This window comes from Rhipicephalus sanguineus, chromosome 7, assembly GCF_013339695.2.
Source record: "Rhipicephalus sanguineus isolate Rsan-2018 chromosome 7, BIME_Rsan_1.4, whole genome shotgun sequence".
NCBI classification, from domain to species: domain Eukaryota; kingdom Metazoa; phylum Arthropoda; class Arachnida; order Ixodida; family Ixodidae; genus Rhipicephalus; species Rhipicephalus sanguineus.
Window position 1 is genome coordinate 154,904,636 of NC_051182.1, and position 22,106 is coordinate 154,926,741.

At 45.7% G+C, this 22,106-nt stretch overlaps 2 protein-coding genes across 2 annotated transcripts; both read left to right on the forward strand.

The window, feature by feature from the left end:
* The first annotated feature begins 324 nt into the window (after positions 1–324).
* Positions 325–4,348, forward strand: LOC125756200 (voltage-dependent calcium channel gamma-8 subunit-like). The gene is made up of 2 exons (XM_049418055.1): positions 325–606; positions 4,065–4,348. Exons 1-2 carry the CDS (start codon positions 336–338, stop codon positions 4,268–4,270), a joined length of 477 nt encoding a protein of 158 aa, XP_049274012.1. The 5' UTR covers positions 325–335; the 3' UTR covers positions 4,271–4,348.
* Positions 4,349–8,297: 3,949 nt separating this feature from the next.
* LOC119400333 (uncharacterized) lies at positions 8,298–19,477 on the forward strand. Its single transcript, XM_037667359.2, has 2 exons — positions 8,298–8,692; positions 19,149–19,477. Exons 1-2 carry the CDS (start codon positions 8,341–8,343, stop codon positions 19,346–19,348), a joined length of 552 nt encoding a protein of 183 aa, XP_037523287.1. The 5' UTR covers positions 8,298–8,340; the 3' UTR covers positions 19,349–19,477.
* The last annotated feature ends 2,629 nt before the right edge of the window (positions 19,478–22,106 follow it).

The following is a 22,106-nucleotide window of genomic DNA, read 5'->3' on the forward strand; positions in this document are numbered from 1 at the left end:
TGTCAACCTGCCACGTTCGCTCTTCTCACAAAGTTTCATAGCAATACAGGGGAGCACCATATTAGTGAACATTCACAGTTATGCTTATAATAACCTTTCTGCTTAACACTCATGTAGCACAACAGAGCAGCCCAATTTCTTGTATGCTACATCGACAGCATAAAAGAACAAATTTTGCCACATAACTTCAGCGCAGATATGGAGTCGAGAAAAGCAACGTATATACTATGACGAAAGAACTTTACGTCATTCCTGGGCGTGTTCAATTGGCTCGAGTGTGTATAAAAGAGTACCTTGCTGTAGCCGGAATATTGAGCGTCTCGGGAGCAATAAAGATGGCGAATATTTCGAGCTTTCGTTTTGTTCTCCTTATGGCTGCAGGTGCCGTCATTTTGTTCGTGATGCTGGACGAAAGCACGATCGGTGCCAGTGCAGAACCCAAAGTTCCACTGAAGATTCCTCCAAAACTTAGCTCCAAAGTGAAACCGAGGCCGGCGACGCAAAAAGCACCGGCTGATAAGAAACCTTCGAAACCTTCTGGAGCTGCTAAACCTGCCGGACCTCCCAGTCCTCCTAATGTGCTTGGACCTTCGTCTAGTTCAACTGGTAAATCTTGTAGAACTCCTTCCTTTCGTAAAGTTGTTCTAGCTGCTGTATCTTTTAAACGACCAAGGCTTTCTAGCTCAGATGTTGATACGGCGTCATTCTTAAATTTTCTCCGCAATAACAGCTTGATATTATTGTAGGTACTTTGTGCAGCCTTCCGGAAAACGCAGAAGGAGTGAAAGGTTTAGCTGTTTGTTCAAATGTTCATAGACTTACCCTGAACAGGCCTTTGCGAAGAGGTTCTCATAAATTATCTAAACATGCTGCCTATCGTCTTCGTCAATCTTGTTAAAATATTTGGTATGAAAAAATTCGAATAGAAAGGTACCAGTTGTTTAAAAAGTATCCTCGCCTCTTAATAAAGGGGAAAAAGCTTTATATAACTCGGAAAACATGGCCCAGATACACTAGATAGAAACCGGTTGTTTCTAGAAGACAGGAGTAGATTGGAATTTTCATTTACAGCAACTTTCATCCATGGCCGCATGCTGTGGGTAACGTGGAATGAACGCTAACGATGGCAAATGACATAGTTTCTCATGCTTATAGCCAGTATTCGCTCGCGATAAACTGTGACGAGGTCGGACGTCGGGAACACTGCTCACGCCATTGGTCACATTTTACAGCGCACGCACGTAAATGCTGAAAGAAAGGCTACACAGTGAAGTAAGGAAGGTAAAGAGGGACGCAGAGAAGCGCTGACTACCAAGTGAATCCAGTGGTCACGACACGTATGTACAAATATATATACACACGGGTGAAACGTTATAAAGCACGCGTTAGTAAAATTTGACAAATCGGTACGTCAATTGATCAATCTGAGACAAAATTGACACCGATTAATCTATTAACATAGATTATTTCAGCATTTACGTGCTTTCGCTGCAGGCTCTTCAAAATGTACACAAACCAACTCTCCCCCATCACCGTTATTCTAAGCCAGTGACCGCTTCTACAGTAACACCCCGCCGGCACACGCGGACGGGTCGGCGGAGTGACGTGGTGGTTAAGATAGACATCGCCACAGCTCCTCAGTTTAGAATAAGAAAGAGCTGAACTAGTTGTTGCGTATTCATGTTTAAAGACTCGGGGTGCAAATACGGACACAAGCGCGAAGCCAAGACACCATTTCGCATCTCTGTTGTGTCCGTGTTTGCACTTCCTCAGTGCTCATCCATCTGCAATGCAACGGACGTCCGTACTGACGCGACAATTCCGATGATGCATCGGAATGTAAGCATGCCTTTGAGTGTCACTTCGTGGTCGGTGAGCTCCTTACGCTAACAAGCCTATTTTATTCATGTATGTCCACGGTGTGCCTTGCAACTCTGAGCATGAATTCGATAAGGACTATGTGCGTTATTATTGCGGTAGTAATTATGTGGACACTCCTGGCTCTCTTTTTTCGTTCCGTCGCCGTGAGGTTCCGCATAAATTTTAAAAGCTGTAGCATCGCCCCTTTTCTCTTGTGGTCTACGTGCGAGCTAAAACGTGCGAGTACAGCCAATATAGATCAATCTTGAAAACTGCGCAGCAACGCAAGGACGAAGATACAGCGGGACGGGCGCAGTTGTATCTTTCTTCGTCCTGGTGTTGCTGCGCTGTTTTGAAGATGAATTCTAACAAGCTCACCCACATGTCTGTTCAGCTGATGATCGTGGCTGAAGCAGAAAGAAAACGCTCGGGCAGTCTTCAATCGCGTTAAACGTCCATGAGGAGTCCCGGAGGGTGGTGCTCCGCAGCTCTGGCGGTGTGAATGGAATATATGTGTATGTGTTACGTGGATGTACTTCACATATGTTTATTGAAGTTGCCGTCGCTTGTCTTTATATGTTGGCGACTCGAGCTCGAGCGAGATGCTATCCACATCTCCACGACGTCGCATTTGTTAAAACACGATTGTGTAGTGGTATGACTGACCGTCGCTGGCGACACGTTGTCTATGAGAGCGGACGGGAGATGCGTTCCCACAACTCGGGACCTCTTGGGCCTTCCACGAAACGGGCTACTCGAGGCGGAAAGCGCCCCACAACGCGAAGAGAACCTTGTGAGCTCTGATTGACAGCGTCGCTTCGTCTAAACTGGCGCCGCCATTACAATGGGTTATTGTGGCTCATTTTAAACGCTACGTTGCCGACCGGTCTCGGTGTTTTGACAAGAGCAAATATAAGTCGCCGTAAACCCGTTACTGCTCTTCTGGAGAGAAGTGGAAGAACTCATCCGACCTCCCCTCCTCCCCGCCTGACCCCACAAGGGTGTCGTTGACCGCAGGAATTTTGCTGCATCAACGGGTGTAACGACCCCTCGGCGACAGTGTCTTATTGGCTCGTGTTATGGTGGGTGGTGTTGTGTTTGTGATTGGCTCAAACCAAGAAGGAGGAGCTAGCCTCAAGGATTATAACGACGGTGCTGAGTGAGAGAAGACGCTCCGAGCACTGGGTATATGGCTCATCCAATTCGCTCGTCGCTGAACTCTTACCTTTTAACTTTGTAAATAAGTGTACAAAAAGTGCCAGTAAACCTGCAAGATTTCGTTTTGCTAATCTTTCGAGCATCATTTCCTTAACCCCAAGGCTCATGTCACGCTACCAAACGGAGTCCGGGTCCGACGCAACACTTACGTCGCAACGACTGGCGTCAGAGGTGGGATGGAGCTAAACACAGGTCGCAACAGTAGTCTTGCTATTGCGGTAAAGCAGTCTTTTTGCGCAGACAACAAATGTATGCAGTGCTATTCTAGCTCTAGGGCACAAACTACATTTTGGTTGAAATATGCGCTAACGGTAATTTAAAATTCTTTCATACAGATAAACATTTAGTATGACATGCTTGCAGATCCCAAATGTAGTACGGGAAAAGAACTCACACGGTAGCTTGTGGATTCGCCTGAGACACCTCGAAGATGAAAGCAGTCTTCCCTTTCTTCTCAGTCCATACATTGATCCTCCCCCAGCCCCATACGAAAGCCTTCTGCACCTAGCGTCGTTTCCCACTGCCCCCAGGATCGGAGGCAACGCTAGCTTTATGCACCTCAGCTGGTTTGGTACTGCCTCCGTGATCGGCCCAAATTTGACCTACCGACGATGTCGTGCATTTACTGCATTGACGATGTCGTGGCATGACATGGAGTGACCATGGTCCACGCTATTGTGAACCTATGTGACCTCAATGATATAGCGTATAGGGATTGGTACGTCCATGCCGGGTATGAAGATTTTTTGCTAAAGTCTTGTTGGCGCCGACACCGCTATGGGAGGCCGATGCCAAATGGACATTTTCGCGTTTGATGAGGCATCTAAGGCTTTCGCCTTAAAATGTATGCGACTAGACAGGACGTCAGCAATATAAAGAGTGTACAAGAAATGCAAGATATTTTCGAATGCCGTTTTCTTTCAGTACAACACCCAGAAGAAAAGAACAAACAGTGTTAATGGCTGATGAACGAATATCTATTGCAGATAGTGTCCTTACAAGTGCGGCATCTGCTGTTAGCGGAATCGCCAACGCTCAGCTCATGTATGGCGGCGGTGGCTATGGTCGTTATGGTTTCGGTGCCGGCGTTTATGGTCCAGCTGCTGCCGCTGGCGGCGGTGCTGGAGGTCCTGCCGCTTCTGAATCTGGCGATATCACAGAAGAAACTCAGAGCAATGCTCAAGAGGGCTAAGCATTGGTGAAAACTGCCTTCCGCAACTGTGCGATCCAAAAAAAGTGAGATGTGCAATAAATGTTTGTTGTGCCCTCAGTCATTACTGCATTGCCGTTGCTGAAGTAAATAAGTATTTAATCGAGACTGGTTGAAAAGTGGAATGGCATGCCCTCGTGACCGGAGACTATACACTGTAAGCGCACTAATCACATGAGCGTTACTGGTTCTACGTGTTATACAAGATCAAATGATCCCGAGGCCAATAGGTCGATAGCAAAATGACGTCTTCCGGGTCGATGCCTAGCTCTTCGCTGTTTCAAGGTGTGTGCCGTTCAGTGTAATCGGGGAGAAAACACGTAGTACTTTCTGCGACGTGGTTGTTACCGGTTATTTTGCCTCCTCCCCGATTACACTGAACCGCACACAACTTGAAGCAGCGAAGAACTTAGCCTTGAGGGTTCCGTGAACCGGAAGTGCTGTAACAGACGACGCACCGTTTTGCTATCCACCTATTGTAGGAAATGTTCAAGAGGACTATTTTCGAAACTGTAGCCGGTTTCATGCTCGCGACATTAGGGAGCGCTGTAAGATTTTTTTTAATGTAGTCATAAAACATTGCCAGTCAGTCAGGCAGGCGACTGTCAATAATTGGGCAAAAAATAATACTGCATGCAGCCAAGAATCAGCAATTTCGTGTCAAGAACTGCGCAGGCCGCTTCCACTCTCCTTTGCAATATAATGCCGTGGCGGCAAAATTTATATGGGGTGAATAGCACACGTGCACTTATATTTACGTCATCTTTCAAAAGGAAAAAAAGATCCAACTTTTACAATTAATCGGAGTCCCCCTAAAAGCGCGTCTCATCGTCATGTTGTCCTTTTGCCCGCAAAACGTCATAAAACATTTGACTATCATTTTTATCCTGCGCGATGTCAACCAAACTACGCATCATGCATGCGCCGACAGAAATCTCGGAGGACAGGTGCACGTAAGTACGGCGGCCGCCTAAGAGAGCCGTCCCTCTCGAGCACCGAGCATCTTAGCGAGAAATTGGGGCCAGTGCGGTGAACAGAAAAACCTAAGAAAATGCAGCAATGATAAACACTATGACGAAAGGTGAGATAATTTCTGGTAAGCACATTCTCTCAATATCATCCCCTCTCCCGGTCAATGGGTGCTTCCGGCGCGCACGAAAGAACAAAGAATGCTTACAGCTTGTGTGAAAACACACTTACATTTACAACAACAATAATATTCTCGTAGCAGAAGATTTGTGAGGCAGTGTAGTAAAAAGCTAATGTAATTAGAAAGTTAGAAAGACTTCCTACCTTTAATTGATATGAATGCAACCATAATCGAATTGTCAATGTAAAGTTGATAATGTACTTATTTCTTGTACTCCACGAAGCGCACCAAAAACAACTACCAAACAGGGATGTTCACAGAGACCCTTTTGAATAACAACATGCCTCGCACAATGACAAAGGAATATGTAGCCTGGGTTGCAAGGCTCAAGGAGGCATTGCAGAAATCAGAATGTGAATGAAATATTTGTACGTACTACGTGGCTACGCTTCTTTCACAGTTGTTTCACTAGATATTTCACAAGCGCAATTAACCAAAGCGTGTGCCTATAGCTTGCATAGAACTATCGTAAAAAAACGTCGATCTGGTTTGCAAAAGTTGGTTCCTATAGTGCTTCATATTTACACGCTTTCATTTTGGAATATGCAACATCGTTAGCAGTTTTGTAAAATTCCACACATGTTAGCTATTTATGTACATTTTGCCTGCTCATCCATTGTCAACCATCATCGCAGTTTTGCCACTGCTAAGGCAAAGTGAACGCACTTATGAACAAGAGGCTGTCAGGGGGAGGCATTGGTTCGATACCTTCGGCGAATTTGCAGATAAGAACGAAATTGATAAACAGTGGGTTAACAGACTATGCTGCTTGTGGAAAATGCAACAATGCCTTGTTCACTTAGCAAGCTTGTAGATTTTATTACCAAATAAATCAAACTAATCTATAGTTAGAGTTCCTAGAACGCAACATATTATTCGGCGCAATCAAGTGTGTCAAAAGCGTATCTTATTGACGGACTGATATATCCGTGCAGAAGAATTATGCCTTAGCAGGGAATACCAAATACTAACATTCCCAAACGTGCGTCATCTCAAATGTACCATGAGTTATCAAGCAATTTTTTGCAATATGAATGTTACTAACGCGCGGTTGGCATAGTTACGCACAAACTAAATATGCGAAGCCATTTCTGCTCCGGGTAATTCCAAGCGTGTTGTTTCAACAATTCACACAGTTTCTCGAAAATAACAGCGAATGACGGAACACAACTAAAAAAATGGAAGAGTTAATTCAGGAGAGGAATACTGATGATTTGATACTGATGATGATTTCATACTGATCATTTCAGAATTGATGTCATGAAGCCGGATCAGTGAAGTGGGATTTGCGTTCACGATAGACGTATACTACATGGAAACACAAATAACGTAAATCTTTAAGAATAACGAAACCACAGTGCTGAAAGACCAACTCCGGCGATTTTTCGAGTTCGATGGATCTCAATGAAATTCGCTGGGTACGTTCCTTTGCACGTTTCCGTCATTTATGCTAAATTACAGACTTGAGACATGCACAGATTCTTTGCAAATGAATTTTAAAGATTGTCTGCAAACGCCCTCCTGGCTTCCCACAATTATTGGCAACATTGTGTCTGTGTCGTCAGTGTTGGGAAGGCGGCGGAAGTGACGCAGCTGAGGGCACCGCTAACTTCGGCGCTTCGGCCGCTACAGCGAGCGTCTGCTGTGTACAAGGCGACAGACAGCGCTGGTTTGGCCGGCGCTTCGCTGGTCGTCCCGGGTGTCACAGTTTTCATACTCCGCGCCGGCGTGACCGGCATGCCTTGCCCGACTTCCGGTTCGTTCGTAACAACGTCTACGTCATACGTAGACAGTACACTGGGTTGGGTTTCGGTTTCGGTGTTGCGCTTCTTTGTTTATTTAAAATTATTCTCCAATTTGCCGACTATTCCTGCTATCGGGCCCGTAACAGGAGCGTCTCAGGAACATAAAAGCGCCATTACTTTGACATGGCCAAAATATCGCCGGAGTTGGCCTTGAAACACAGCACCGAGATGGAACCTGTAGTTCTCAATACATTTAATTAGGTAAAACTGTGCTGCATGTGTGATCAGACGAACGTGGCTGTTAAAAGATAATACGGCTTATTGAAATGGGCGGATTGTTATTGGCTCTTAACATTTATATTGATGACATGTAAGTAGCATGAGACGCCATCATCCCAACTAAGCCTCTCTGATTATGTTAAAGAGCTATAGGCGAATTTATTAGTAGCGAACAAGCATAATTTTGCTCAAGATATATTGTATATCTTTACAATAATATACCTCAAGAATGTAAAACAATATCTCGTATTTTACATCGAATAACTTTATAAAACAAATGTGCTGCGACCTCATCGTCAGCTATGCTTGTATAATGCTTTTTTAAACATATATTTCACAAAGAGTTATACATAAATAGTTTCCATGACTTAGCACAAGAGTGATATGTAACACATAAGTTGCAGTATAGCTAACACTTTGAGTAATGCTGTGAGCATGGATCTTGCATAAGTGGGTGTTAAAAAAACGTGTGCCACGCTAGGATGGAATGCATTTCCTTGTAATCCAGCATAGGGAATTAATTACGTCTCACGAAAGCAGACGTCAATCTGCGACCTATCTTGTCTCGCGAAGTTACATTGCTATATGAGGGATCGCCATGGAGGTGCTGATGCACAGTTATGCTCATTTAATTCCTTTTGTTCTTTACGATCATGAAGCTAAAAATTGTAGCACAACTTCTTGTACGTTATATCGGCAGCATAAGCGAAGAAAAGTGGTCGGCATAACTTCAGCGCAGATATGTAGGCGAGAGGAACGACCCATGGATGATGACAAGTAGGTTTACGTCAATCCTGTGCGTTTGCAATTGGCTCAGAGATGTATAAAAGAGTATCTCGGTTTATGCCGGTACTTCCAGCGTCTCAGCCGCAATAACTATGGTGAATATTTCGAGCTTCCGTCTAATTCTAGTTGCGGCTGTAGGTGCCGTTGTTTTGATCATGATTCTAGACGAAGCCACGTTCGGTGCGAGTGCAGAACCCAGAGTTTCATTGAAGCTTCCTCCAAAACTTAGCTCTAAACTTAAACCGATACGAGGGGGTCGTAAACCTTTGTCAGCTAAGAAACCTTTGAAACCTGTTGGATCTGCCAAACCAGCCTCATCGGCCAAACCATCTCGACCTACGTCACCTTCTTCAACTGGTAAATCTACTATAAATCGTACCCCTCCTAAAGATGCCCCACCTGCTGGACCTCCTAAACCACCAAGAGTTACAAGCGAACATGTTGGTACGATGTATTTTTTAAATCTTTTTTAGTAATAACACATTAATAATATTGAACACGCTTTGTGCAGCCGTCGAGAATGTGCGAAAAACTTTAAAGGCGTAGCTAGTTGTTCAAGAACTCACTCGTAAATATACCTCCGAATATGCCTATGGGAAGGGATTCTGATCAAATAATTAAGCATGCTGCCTACCATCTTCATCGATCTCGTTAAAGTATTTGCTACGAAAAAAATTGAATACAAAGGTAGCAACTGTTTAAAAAATAGTATTCCCTCTTAATAAACGGGGAAAGCTTTTATCACTCGGATGACATGGTCCAGCTACATTAGATACAAACCGGAAGTTTTCAAAAAACAGGAGAAGATCAGAATTTCCATTGTTTGTAACTCTCATCTGCGGCCGCAGCCTGTTGACGAGGTGAAAAGAACAGCAACGATGACAACACAGATGTTTACTCGTGCTTACCATCAGTATTCGCTTGCGATAACCTGCGACGAGGTCGGACGCCTGGAACAGCGCTCACACCATTGGTGATTTCTAAAGCCTTGCAGACTTACAGCTCGCCGGAACACGCTGACAAACGCCGGTTACGATTGAGATCGGAAAATGCGGCGCAGAGTTCCGTATCAGCGCAAACCCCTCCCACCCCCCCTCCCCCGTCCTTGGGCGCGTTCGAAAAAAGCACTCTTCCAAGCTTCACAGTGTGTGCAAAAATTAAAATAAGGCTGCTTCCCATATCTGCCTGTATGTTCCACGGATCTCAGGGGGTGCAAATGGGAAGTAAGCAGCTCTTGGAATGGAATGTCCGTGGTCAACGGCCGAAATTAGTGTCAAAACCTGCATGACCGTTACCTTGCATTATAAACAATGACGCGACAGGTCCGACTGGGAAAAGGTATGGGGCAGACTTGGCACCACCCTCAGATGATTACGTGGGGCGGCCGCCCGATCTGCCCCCTTCATGTGCACGCGTATGGCACATCAGCCACCCTCCTCAATTTGAATTCTTCGCTCTCCGCTTCAGTTTGCATTGCAGCGACACAAACCACAAAGATGGCTGCATTCGCTGCAACTGCTGCGTTAATTTGCGACAGCGTTTTGCTTGAGTTTCGCAAAGCCGTGTGCGAAAGGAGTTAGCTGCTAGCCTGGCATAATAACGTTCCAATTTTTTGCTATTGCAGTCGCTGTTTCGGCCTAGCGGCGAAACCGTCGCCTTTTTTCTTTTGTAGTGTGATGACATTTACTCGTGGGGTCACGACAGAAACGAATGATTGATTTTAACAAAATGGCAAGTTAGGCGAGTTGGTACGTACTCATTATTTTGAGGGAAAACAGCGTACAAGAGAACTTGAGCGTCTCATCCAAGAGTAGAACACGATAGCGTAACCGGGCACCGTGCACATCTACTTCTTATGTGCTAGCATGGCTTCGATCCTCGGTGCATGCCTCAAGCGTGCCGTAAGGAAACGAAGGACTGTGCGCCGAACGTTGGCCGCTTCAAGCTATCCTAAAAAGCCTACTGCAAGTGCAGTTATTAAGTGCCTACTACGCCATAATCCTTCCTTTTGCGAATCAGCGAAGGGCACATTACGCGTCCGTAGGGCAACACACGAACCTACGGAGTTGTTCAATTTGTTGATGCTTTTGCAGCTAATGATGATTAATTATGTCTGAGCGCTTTGTAACGGTTTGGCCTTTAAACACCCATTCGTTGCGCAATTCACATGTTTTGACGCCTTGCGCGAATGTACGCTTCTGCCGCGCAATATAACATGCGTTAAGGAGATCCATTCCATTACATAACATTCATATAGCGTTTTTCTTCCGGAGAAGTTTCAAGCAATGGCATGGCACGGACGAGACCTTTCCATTTTTTCAAGAGCTAAAGCGTGCAATGTATTTCTTGCATCAAAGCTTGTCTATGTTTTGCAGGTATTGCACTGCTCTCGTGTGCACATTCAAGCGTTTCACAGGATATTTGCTTGTTTTATTTGGGGCTCTTCATGGGAACCTATGAGAAGAGACAACCTTTTTCTTCCACTTGAGAAGGGCGGCCTCAGTCTGGTGCATTTGTTTGTGCGACAGTTGGTGTTGCGATTTTTTTTATCTTAAAGACGTCTGTCACCCATTTCTGTTGGCAGTTCTTCGAAACCGTCTGAGTTATCATCTTCCTTTTCTTTATGTCACGACAAATGTTGCCAAGGAATCGCAGTTGTCGGGATTCTTAAAAGAAATTGTTGATACTGTCAACTTTTTGAAAACCAGATTTACATTAGAGTAGTTATATAATATAGACAGAACAACGCTAACCGCTGCACTTGTGAATAGCCTTTTCCCAGAACCTGTATACCGACTGCCATATTTGCTTTTGCCTGGCCATGATGTATTATTCCGTGTACGTAGGATGTGCATATCGCCAGCAGCGAAAACGTTTTTCTTTAAACTGCACACATCCACTCTACCAGTGAAGAAATGGCTCAATGAAAAAGCAATATATGTGCCCTGGACTGTAAATTGTCGACTCTGTGACCAACCTGAGACAATAGAGCATTGTTTTATCCATTGTCGTGACGCATTTTATTTCTGGGACATTCTAAAGAGAACAATCAGAAAAGACCTTCCAATCACAGCTCATGGTATTCGGTTCCTTCCTTTCAAAAAAAGCCCCACCAATAATACACCGTATGATTTATTTATGTTATTAGGACTTTATGCGCTATGGAAAAGTCGCATGATTGACAGGCACGCCGAGCCACCACGATCGACGAGGTCTGTCTTCCGAGAAGAAGCTGCTCAAGTGCGCAGTGTTGTTGAGACTTTTGAGCCCGTTCCGGAGTGGCTTGCACTTCTGGACGCTTGTGTGTGTTTGCCTGACTTTTGAACAGCCTCTTACTGTAGGCAACAATGTGGGTGTTCTGAATGTTAAGGTAATTCTAATGTGACGAAGTATGTAGTGTGTGGTTCACAGCAATAACGGGTCATATTTCCATGAATTAAAGAAAAAAAAAGCAATGGCATCGCTGTGTGGTAGACCACCTGCTTGACACGCAGACAACCCGGGTTCGATTCTCACACCAACCGAATATTTTTTATTTTTTATTTTATTTGCGTCTTTCGCATGTGTTTGGTCACGGTCAAGGGGATGATTTTTCGCTCACAACAAACGACACCGACGCCGACCGGCATTTCTGTAAAACGAGCTCTTTAAGGCTACCGCGTTAAACCTTAAATGCCAACTCCGGCGTTTTTTTGGCCATGTCAAAGTAATGGTGCTTTTATGTTCCTGAGACGCTCCTGTTACGGGCCGGATGGCAGAAATACTCGGCAAATTGGAGAATAATTTTAAATAAGCAAAAAGGCGCAACACCGAAACCGAAACCCAACCGAGTGTACTGTCTACGTATGACGTAGACGTTGTTATGAACGAACCGGAAGTCGTGCAAGGCATGCCGGTCACGCCGGCGCGGAGTATGAAAACTGTGACAGCCGGGACGACTAGCGAAGCGCCGGCCAACCAACGCTGTCTGTCGCCTTGTGCACAGCAGACGCTCGCTGTAGCGGCCTAAGCGCCGAAGTTAGCGGTGCCGTCGGCTGCGTCACTTCCGCCGCCTTCCCAACACTGAAGTCACAGACGCAATGTTGCCAATAATTGTGGGAAGCCAGGAGGGCGTTTGCAGACAATCTTTAAAATTCATTTGCAAACAATCTGCGCATGTCTCAAGCCTGTAATTTGGCATAAATGACGGAAACGTGCAAAGGAACGTACCCAGCGAATTCACTGAGATCTATCGACCTCGAAAAATCGCCGGAGTTGGCCTTTAAACAATAAAGAGGGGGTAGAAACACAGCGCTGCTACTCACGACTGAAAGTTTATTGGAGGATAACATGAACTTATAAGCCTAAAACCTCGCATGTAAAGTGAGTTCAAATTCAGAAAAAAATATTAAGTCGTACGCTCGTCAATAAAACAAAACTCTCTTTTGTGCGACATCACTGAAGGTTAGCTAACCCAAGATTCAGGAGACTTACTTATGTGAAACGCTTCTGAGGCTTCTCGTGTACGTGTACTGGTCATAGTGCTTAAACAGTACAGTGGTGTTTGAAAAGCCGGTTGTACAACCGCACGTGGCGCACTGAGATACCAAATGAGAATATGAATTATTCTGTAAAGTCAACTAGTGCTCGCGCAGCCGTTTATTCACACAGCGGCCCGTTTGTCCAATATAGCGAAGTCCAGAAGCTAATGGGATGTGACAAAGAACGCCGACTTCACATGCATACCTATTCATATGGTTCGCAGTACACTTTTTATCATCATGCTTGTTTTTTTCACTGCTTTTTTTGCAATCAGAATGCATGTATTTGCTAAATAATTGGGCGCCTTGAAAACAGTATTGATTCCGTAGCTGGAACCAATGTTTTTTTAACCCATACGCAAGTTTATGCACATAAGGAATGAGTGCGTAGTTCTTTTTCATTTATTTAACAAACTGCACTCAAATTATCACAGACAGCCACGGGTATGCTGGCTAACACTTATTCCTCTAGTCATGCTACTTGCTTTGCAATAGTAGACCCCATCATATCTTGCCATCATTTTTACAGAGCGGTTCCTAGGCAAATGAAAGCGATGCCCCTTTTTACCACCTTTGAGTGGGTTTATCCAAAGTTAGGAATCAGTTTTGCTGGTCGCGTTTCATAACACCAGCAAATATGCGAACCCTTAAACCAAACGTCAAGATCAAGACATTGCAGTAAGTCGTGCCTTGGAACCTCAGATGTAAAGGACAAACCCATGCCTTTTGTCTTAAACACAGCTAACGCATTGAAACAGGGGCGTATCAACTTGTTCGTGAGTAGCGGGGCTAGCCTCCCTCACTCGGCTCGCCAGAGTGAGAGGGCATGCCACAGTGGCCGATAGCCTGTTAAATTGACCTCTGTGCGCGGAGCAGCCTTTGATAATTCGTTCAACTTACATTTGAAGGCACTAAAAGCGCTGCACTTTAGGCGGCAGTAACCATCGTATTTTTTTTTAACTTCGCGCGCTTTAACGAAAAGCAGGGCGAAGTTAATCCGGCGATTAGCACAGATTCAAAAATGCGATGTTTCTGAACGAGCAATACAACGTTCGTATTGAAGATGTTTCGCTAGAGTTATTATTCAAAAGTTGATTAACTAGTCTTTGTTAATTACCGATTTTAGCGAATTGGAAAAATATCCTGACGTGCTCTATACCGCTGAGAACCATACTGCGCCAATTCGAGACGCGTAGCGCGTATGTTTTTTTTTAAATACTTGGTGCTAGCTAGCTGAAACACCTTGTATAGTCCCGTTATTTCTTTGTGTTGAAGGAAAACTTCGCCTCATTTGTTGGTTTCCCACTATGCCACCGACAAGAACCACTGTCGAAAGGGGGGAGCGGTTGTTAGTTTCCCTTGCCCTCTCGGTAGATACGCCTATGCATCGAAAATGTTTTGAGGCAACGGAACCTCTTTTACAACCATTAAATAGTCATCAACATGTCGGAAAATACGCTTGACAGTTCCACTGAGGATTCTATCCACAATGCGATCAATTATGGCCAAAACATTTCGCACAAGGCAGGTGCCGCACACAAGCCCGTGCAGACTCCTGATCGCTAGATGAGGCTTTGCGCTAGCCAACCGCCAAATGTGAATTTAGTTGAAAAACCTGTAATTCAGTGAATGAGACATTAAAAATGCCACTACGACTCCTGAAACGAAGCTCATCATTGACTTCCGTAATACATTTCTAAACGAAAGCCAGGCACGAGCTCGTGTCCCATTCCTTCAGAAATTGAAACTTAGAAGACTGTGGGACTGGGCGTGTTGGTACAACATGATTATGAGTGCAAATCAGCGCAGCCGACAGGAGGGGACAGAAGAGGACACAGGGCGCTGAAATTCCAACAGTTTATTTCTTTTGAATGCCTTCGCTTTTATACTGTTACACACTGTCCTCTTCTGTCCCCTCCTGTCGGCTGCGCTAATTTGCACTCATATTCAGAAATCGAACCACCGCGCCGTAATTTTCCGCTCTAAAGGGATCATAATTGGACAACTGTTTCAAGTGACTTTCTAAATGCCTCCAAACATTTGTTGTTTCTTATCTCTTTCCGTATTAAGGGTCCAAAAAGGCATGCCAGGCTTATAAACCTTTATTGTGAAGAACGGGCTCAATTCCAAACCATGGCTTTTAGCAACACTCCGATGGTCTGTGTGCCTGTAATAGGTGCAGACGCCGAAAATCGGCGCATGGCCTTCTAGTCAGCAGGTGGCGGGAATGTAGCGATGACGGCTGTTCTCTGCGGGTCTGGAAGGATTCCGGGGTTGCCGATGGCGTGTCCCAGGTGAGGAGCCCTTCGTACGCGAATCGACACTTCTCTTCAAGCAGCCAGATTACCTGACTGCTTGAAGCACTCTTCCAAGGCACCGGAGGCGTTCTTCAAAGCTGGGAGCGAAGACCACGACGTCATCCAGGTAGACAAGGCAAGTCTGCCACTTTAGTACAGCCCGCATTGTGTCCATAACGCACTAGAACATCGCAGGCGCCGAACATAGACCAAATTGCATGACCATGACCTCAAACAGAACGTTCGGTGTTTTAAAGGCAGTCTTCTCGTGGTCTGTCTCGTCGACTTCAGTTTTCCAATAGCGCGTCTTGAGATCCATCGAAGAAAAGTACATTGCGTCACAAAGTAGGTCCAAGACGTCGTCTATTCGTGGGAGTGGATATAAGTCTTTCTTCGTCATCTTGTTCGGGCAATGGTAATCGACGCAGAAACGTAGAGCGTCATTCTTCTTCACCAAGACTACTGGTGATGCCCACGGACTCTTCGAAGGCTGTTATATGTCATCCTGCTGCATTCTGTCGACTTCATGCTCCATAGCTTCCCATTCTCGCTTCGAAACCAGGTGTGGACTCTGACGAAGTGGTCGAACATTCTCTCCCTTTATAATTCGGTGCATTTTAAGGGGAGCTTGTTGAACCCTCGATGACAACGAGAAACAGCCTTTGTATTGCTGCAGAAGGCATCGGAGCTGTTGCTGTTGGCAAGCGGGAAGACTAGGGTTGACGTCGAAGAATGGCTGAGAAATAGGGGTCGTGGCTGTACCTTCATCAGAATCCGAAAAGGCAAGCGCATCGCTAGCGGCCATGATTTCTTCGATGTGTGCTATCGTCGTACCCCTGTTGAGATGTCGGTATTCCTGGCGGAATCTCGTTATCATCACTCCTCCCTTTCCTTCGTGCAGCCGAGCAATGCCTCTTGCGACGAAAATGTCACAGTCCAGCAACAAACATTGATGTCGATGACGCTTCGGTGTTTTCAGATTTTACGGTGCCAACAAGAATTGTGGCGCTGGAGCGAGGCGGAATAGTGACTTGATCCTCGAGCATGTTCAAGCACCGTGACATGGCTTCGTATCAGGCGGTGTCGCTTTGTCTGATGAAAGAGTTATTGACTTGTTCCTGAAGTATATGACGGCACTATGATGGTTTAAGAAGTCCATGCCAAGTATGGCATCCCTGGAGCAATGCTGCAGGATTACGAAGCTCGCATAATCAGTCCGATTATTGATGGTAACTCTTGCTGTACAGACTCCAGACGGCATTATTAGTTGGCCTCCATCGTTCTTGATTTCGGGGCCTTCCCAAGCACTCTTAACTATCTTCATCTTCGCGTCGAACGGCCAAGTGACGACGTAATAGTCGGCTCCAGTGTCGAAGAAAGCGGTGACGTTTTGGCTGCCGATGAGAACGTCGAGGTCACTAGTTAGACACTATGCGTTGCGGTTAGGTCACGGCGACGGATAACGGTTACGTCGGCTTGTTCCGCTGCTTCTACGTGGTGTTGTCAGGTCTTCCGGTCGCGAAGTTTCGTCAGCAGGGCTCGGCTTCGCTTGCGGCGTGTTCTTAAGACTTCATTGTGGCATCGTCGTCCGCGACGGAGGAACTTTGGTATTTAGTCGAACAGCAACCGCACCTCCATAGGTTGCTGCCCTTAGTTCTGCGGAAATTTCCCACTATTTCACAAAGTTAGTGTGCCTGTTTAATTTCATTATCCGATTTGTATCTCTGTAATGCGTATTCTTGCCCTCCCTGCAATAATCCTTTCTTGGGATCGGCAGTATACTTAAATTAATGAAATAAATATGTCATAACAACGGCGGTGTACTTGCACCTGAACGATCGACGCGCTGCTTACCGATATAAAGTCTTCGTGACTTAGCAATATCTGTTTTTTTAATATTCAGAACATGAGTTGATTGTATTCCCCTAAAATGCAAAGCTAACAAGAATAAGTCATCTTTCCATACCACACACAAATGTGGGCGTATCCGCTTTCGTTAAGGTTAACTAATATTAATCGAAAATTTGCACACTCGTTAATATTCTGTCATTCATGATCACCATCATTTTCAGTCTAGTTTGTGTTTACTGCAGGACGAGTGCCATGACTAGTGAAAAAGATCCACTGTGAGCTCATGAAGTGTGCTTAGACAGATAGAAAATTTAGTTTCGTGCTTTAAAAGGTCACCTATCTTCTTAACAATATACCGAAAAAAAAAACTGACGAAATCCGGAAGGCGTTTTGCTGAATATGCGGGAAGTAAGGCAGCAGAAGTCGCTCAATAGGCATACCGTGCGTAAGAGAACCGTATATTGTATTCTAAGCATAATATATATATATATATATATATATATATATATATATATATATATAGAATGCTTTCTTTCGCCGTGCGAATGCAGCATACAAGTATACAAATATTTCACATTTGTTTCTTGGCATTGTTGTCACCCGTATTTATATACTGTATTAACGAGAACTAACAGACAATAATGCCAAGGAAGGTATAGGGGATGTTTTCAGTAATAAATGTAAGGTAATTGTGAAGAAAGAAAAGTGGACGAAAAGATAGCTTGCCGCGGGCAGGGACCGAACCTGCGACCTTCGAATAACGCGTCCGATGCTCTACCAACTGAGCTACCGCGGCGGCTACCCCGTCCACTTTATGGGGTATATGTGTGCATTTAAACGTGGGAGCGTCAGTCAGCGCCGCCAGTAGCCATGACGGCGAGTGTGGAACACTCTTTTCCTGCCTTGTTGGCGTCACGTAGCACGTGAACTTCTTACGAGCTGGCAGCTGACCAATAATCCCTCGTATACTACCTGAAAGCATCAAGTCTGCCAGAACGAGACCCTCGCTATGAATGAAGGAAAGAAGTGTTAATTTCAAGGGCTCGTTTTCTTTGTTATACACAATATTAACGAGAACTAACAGACAATAATGCCAAGGAAGGTATAGGGGATGTTTTTAGTAATAAATGTAAGGTAATTGTGAAGAAAGAAAAGTGGACGAAAAGATAGCTTGCCGCGGGCAGGGACCGAACCTGCGACCTTCGAATAACGCGTCCGATGCTCTACCAACTGAGCTACCGCGGCGGCCATCCCCCCGTCCACTTTATGGGGTATATGACTGGTCACTCGAGCCAGATGGACACCACGGCGCTACATCTGTCAAAACATTGGTTTGTAGTCTGGTCATTTCGGTAAAGCAAACTGTCCGTGTAGGAAGTTTTTAGAGGCAATAATGGTACCTGGTACTATATTTATACCGTCGCAAATCGCATTTTGATTGAAATATGTGTGAAGAGTAACCTAAAGCTATTCAATACAGATAAAAAATCACACCATCTCCCGCTAAAGGGGACCATGAGGCGATGCGAAGCAGTGTTTCGGCATGTAGAGCCCGCGTTCAGAGGTGGAGTGGTTAGGGGGAAAGGGGTGAGGGGAAGTGGGGAGGGGGAATGGAGAGGGGGAGGGGAAAAGGAAAGAAGAAAGGAAAGGGGAGAGGTGATGTCGAGAGGGAGAGGGGCGTAGGGGAAGGGGAGAGGGGGAAAGGGGAAGGGGAAGAGAGATGGGAGGGGAGAGGAGGGAAGATGGGAGTGGAGAGGAGGAGTGGAGAGGGAAGTGTAGAGGGGTGGGAAGGGGGAATGGAAGGGGAAAGGGAAGGGGGAAATGGGATGGGAGGAGAGATGGGGAGAGGAGTGGAGAGGGTGGGAAAGAGAAGTGAGAGGGGGAAAGGGAAGGGGAAAAGGGAGAGGTGATGTGGAGAGGGAAAGAGGGAGAGATGAGTGGAGAGGGGAAGTGGAGAAGGTTTGCGCGTGCCCAGTAAGGGTGGTCACGCCGCACACCACCACCACCGGATTGAACTCCTCCATAAGATGCTTCACATCTAAAACATTGAGTACGATATGCTTGTTGATCATATTGTACGGGAAAAAAATGGAGCTGACTAGATAGGACGTCGCCACGCGTACAAGTGAACAGGGAGGGCAAGGTACTGCCGAATGCTCATTTCTTTGAATACAACTCCCATAAGATGAAAGCGAGAAGCACTAATACCTGATAATTGAATATCTCTCGCAGATACAGTCCTTACAGGTGCGGCATCTACTCTGAGCAATGTGGCCAACACTAAACTCATGTATGGCAGCTATGGTGCCGGTGTTTATGGTGCGGCCGGAAGGACCGGCGTTGCAGGCGCTGCTGGAGCTGCTGGAGCTGCTGCAACTTCTGAACATTCTGAAACTACAGAGGAAGCTGAAGGTGCAAGCTCCCAGGCCTAAGCAGCGAAAAACATCTTGCCGCATCTGTGCTCTACAATAAAATGAAATGTAGAGTAAACATTTTTTCGGTGTATGGACTCACATGCACATAGCCATTGTTGAAGTAAATAAACATCTAGTCGAAACGGGTTTCAAGGTTGAAAAATATAGCCCTCTTAAGGGGAGCCTGTACAGTGTATGCGCGGTAATCATATGAACTTTACCAGTTCTGTGTTACTACAGAGCAGGGTGGTAAATGAAGCGCTGTAAAGTTCGAGAGACAGAAAACAGGGATGACACAGATGAAGCGCATCTAACAAGTGATCTAATGAAACGAAAAGACTAAAAAGGGTGTAGGAAAAGACAAAGAAGGCACTGCGGACAAACCGCGCATGAACCAACGCGTATGCTATTATTATTAACTAGTAGAGAAACCTTGCAGTGTTTCTTTCATACGTGTGCACAATGATGATGCAGTGTTTCTTTCATATGTGTGCACAGGACACAATGATCTGTTGCGTGTGTTCACTGTCCCGTTTTTCACGCTGTTCTGTCCCAATGCTCATGAAACTAGTCCATCCAAGAACCCTTGACAATGTGTTAACTTTCTCATTCTACGCCTCACACAATATCCCTCATACTGCCCTTGCTGTGGAGCGAAGCCCCAATGTATCACTGCACCTGGGAATGTCCACATGCACCGTGCTACCGCCATATTCCTTAACCCTCACGTTCCTCCTGGGAGACTGCGATGACCAGCTCAGAACCACAGGAGCAGCGTCAGCTGATCCTGTGGGCACGTGGAGTGGCGCTAGCCAATGGGGCCCTAAACTAAGGGCTCCGCCCAAAGATGAAGATCGCTTATATTTGTATAAATAAAAGTTCTCTCTGTCTCTCTCTCTCTGCGAAGTGTAAAAAAAACAGGTAGCTTAGAAGAGTGTTGGCGCGTGCCCTTTTGCACAACAAGATGGCCTACGTGTAGAGGGTGTTTCAAAAATGCGTCCGAAAAATTCTTCAAAATAAAGAAAACGGCATATTTTCACGCTGCCTTCATAGTTACTTTTTCTGTGGTTGCAGACATTTTAAGATGAGTAGAGGCATCGATTACCAGAGTAATTAAGAAAATTAAGGTAAATAACTTTTTATTATGTACACAGACAGTCGAGTAAAATGAGAGAGTTGCAGTCCTTCATTCAAAGAGCCTGTTGCCCCCTTCAGCTTTCGCAAAAGCGGCTGCTGCCAATTATTAGCCAGCAATGAAATGCGACAACTTCCGACGGCAAAACCGAAAGCGAAACTCGTTAAAGCGTGACTGTAATGCTCTTCGTTGGCGTCCAAAATGAGCAAGCACCATTATTTCAACCACTGATCGACTTCGATTCGCAGTCGTGCTGGTTCCAGTTGCGATTAGAGCATGTATGGCGCACGTACGTTAACGAATACAGACGAGCTAACGTCGCTGCAATCACTGTCGTGAACAGTGACGTCATTCCGGTCGTTTGTTAGTTGCGCTCGTCGGAGCTTCAGTTTTGGTTTCGCCGGTGAATTCGGTCGATTTTCATTGCTCCGCAATAATAACCAGAGACCGCTTCAAAATCTCAAAGCGACAATGGCCTCTTCGCAAGAAGGACAGCAATTTTACCATTTCACCCGATCGTCTGTCTCAGCTAATCAAAAATTTATTTCAGGATTTGATTTAATGGCTGTCGTTATTGCTGTGTCTAGTCATCTCAATGTCTCCCATCACAGAAAAAGTAATTATAAAGGCCTCGAGCACGTATTTCATTTCCCTTATTTTTGATGATTTTCGGACACATTTCTTGAAACACCCTGTATATATATACTGCTTTGCTAGGCTGAAGGAGGTGTTGCTGAAATCAGAAATTAAACAAAATGGTGGTCCTTGCTATGTGGCTGTGCATTTTTAGATGCGAAGTATCTTAAGGCCGAGCTCAATCCGGTGGTGTGCGGCGTGACCACCCTTACTGCGCATGCGCATACCCTCTCCACACACCTCCTCTCCACTCACCCTCTCCACTCACCCTCTCCACTTTCCCTCTCCCATTCCCCATCTCCACTTTCCCTCTCCCATTCCCCATCTCCACTTTCCCTCTCCCCTTCCCCTCTGCAATCTCCCTCTCCACTTTCCCTCTCCCACCTCCTCTCCACTTTCCCTCTCCCCTCCCCCACTCCCATACCCCTCTCCCCTCCCCCTTTCCACTCTTCCTCTGAAACGCGGGCCAGACATGCCGAAAATCTCTCCTGCGCAACGCCGCGATGAGCTCGAGCGCATGCGCGTCCCCTCCCCTTCTCTCTCCTCTCCTACGCTGCCCCCCTCTCGCCCGCCTGTCGACCGCGTTCCCCGCTCGCCCTGTGAGAATTAACGGCCAGGCTAGTTGGAAGATACGACGCGTGTAGCGTCCCTCTTCGCGTTCCACGACGCGAGGTCGGTAGTATGCCCAACGAACGCCAACGGAACGCGATCGTGCAAGTGCTCAGGCTTCGCATCGCCTCATGGTCCCCTTTAGCGGGAGATGGTGTAATTTTTTTCACTATATGTTTCACAGGAAGGGAACTTAACAGAAGCGTACCTGCATAGCTTGCATTCAACCATGCAAGAAAAGTCGATCTGAATTGCAACAGTTGGTGCCTGTATTGCTTCATATTTACAAGCTTAGATTCCGGAATATCCACTTCGTTAGCACTTTTAGAAAAAATTCCACATATTTTGGCCATATAGCTTCATTTACTTGCACATACATTGTAGAAAACATCTTAT

Bases quoted from the DNA above. Each gene is read 5' to 3' on its own strand.
- LOC125756200 (XM_049418055.1), top strand. From the start codon at position 336: ATGGCGAATATTTCGAGCTTTCGTTTTGTTCTCCTTATGGCTGCAGGT. The intron at 607-4,064 runs GTAAATCTTGTA...TATCTATTGCAG, and splicing joins ACCTTCGTCTAGTTCAACTG to ATAGTGTCCTTACAAGTGCG.
- LOC119400333 (XM_037667359.2), top strand. From the start codon at position 8,341: ATGGTGAATATTTCGAGCTTCCGTCTAATTCTAGTTGCGGCTGTAGGT. The intron at 8,693-19,148 runs GTACGATGTATT...TATCTCTCGCAG, and splicing joins AGTTACAAGCGAACATGTTG to ATACAGTCCTTACAGGTGCG.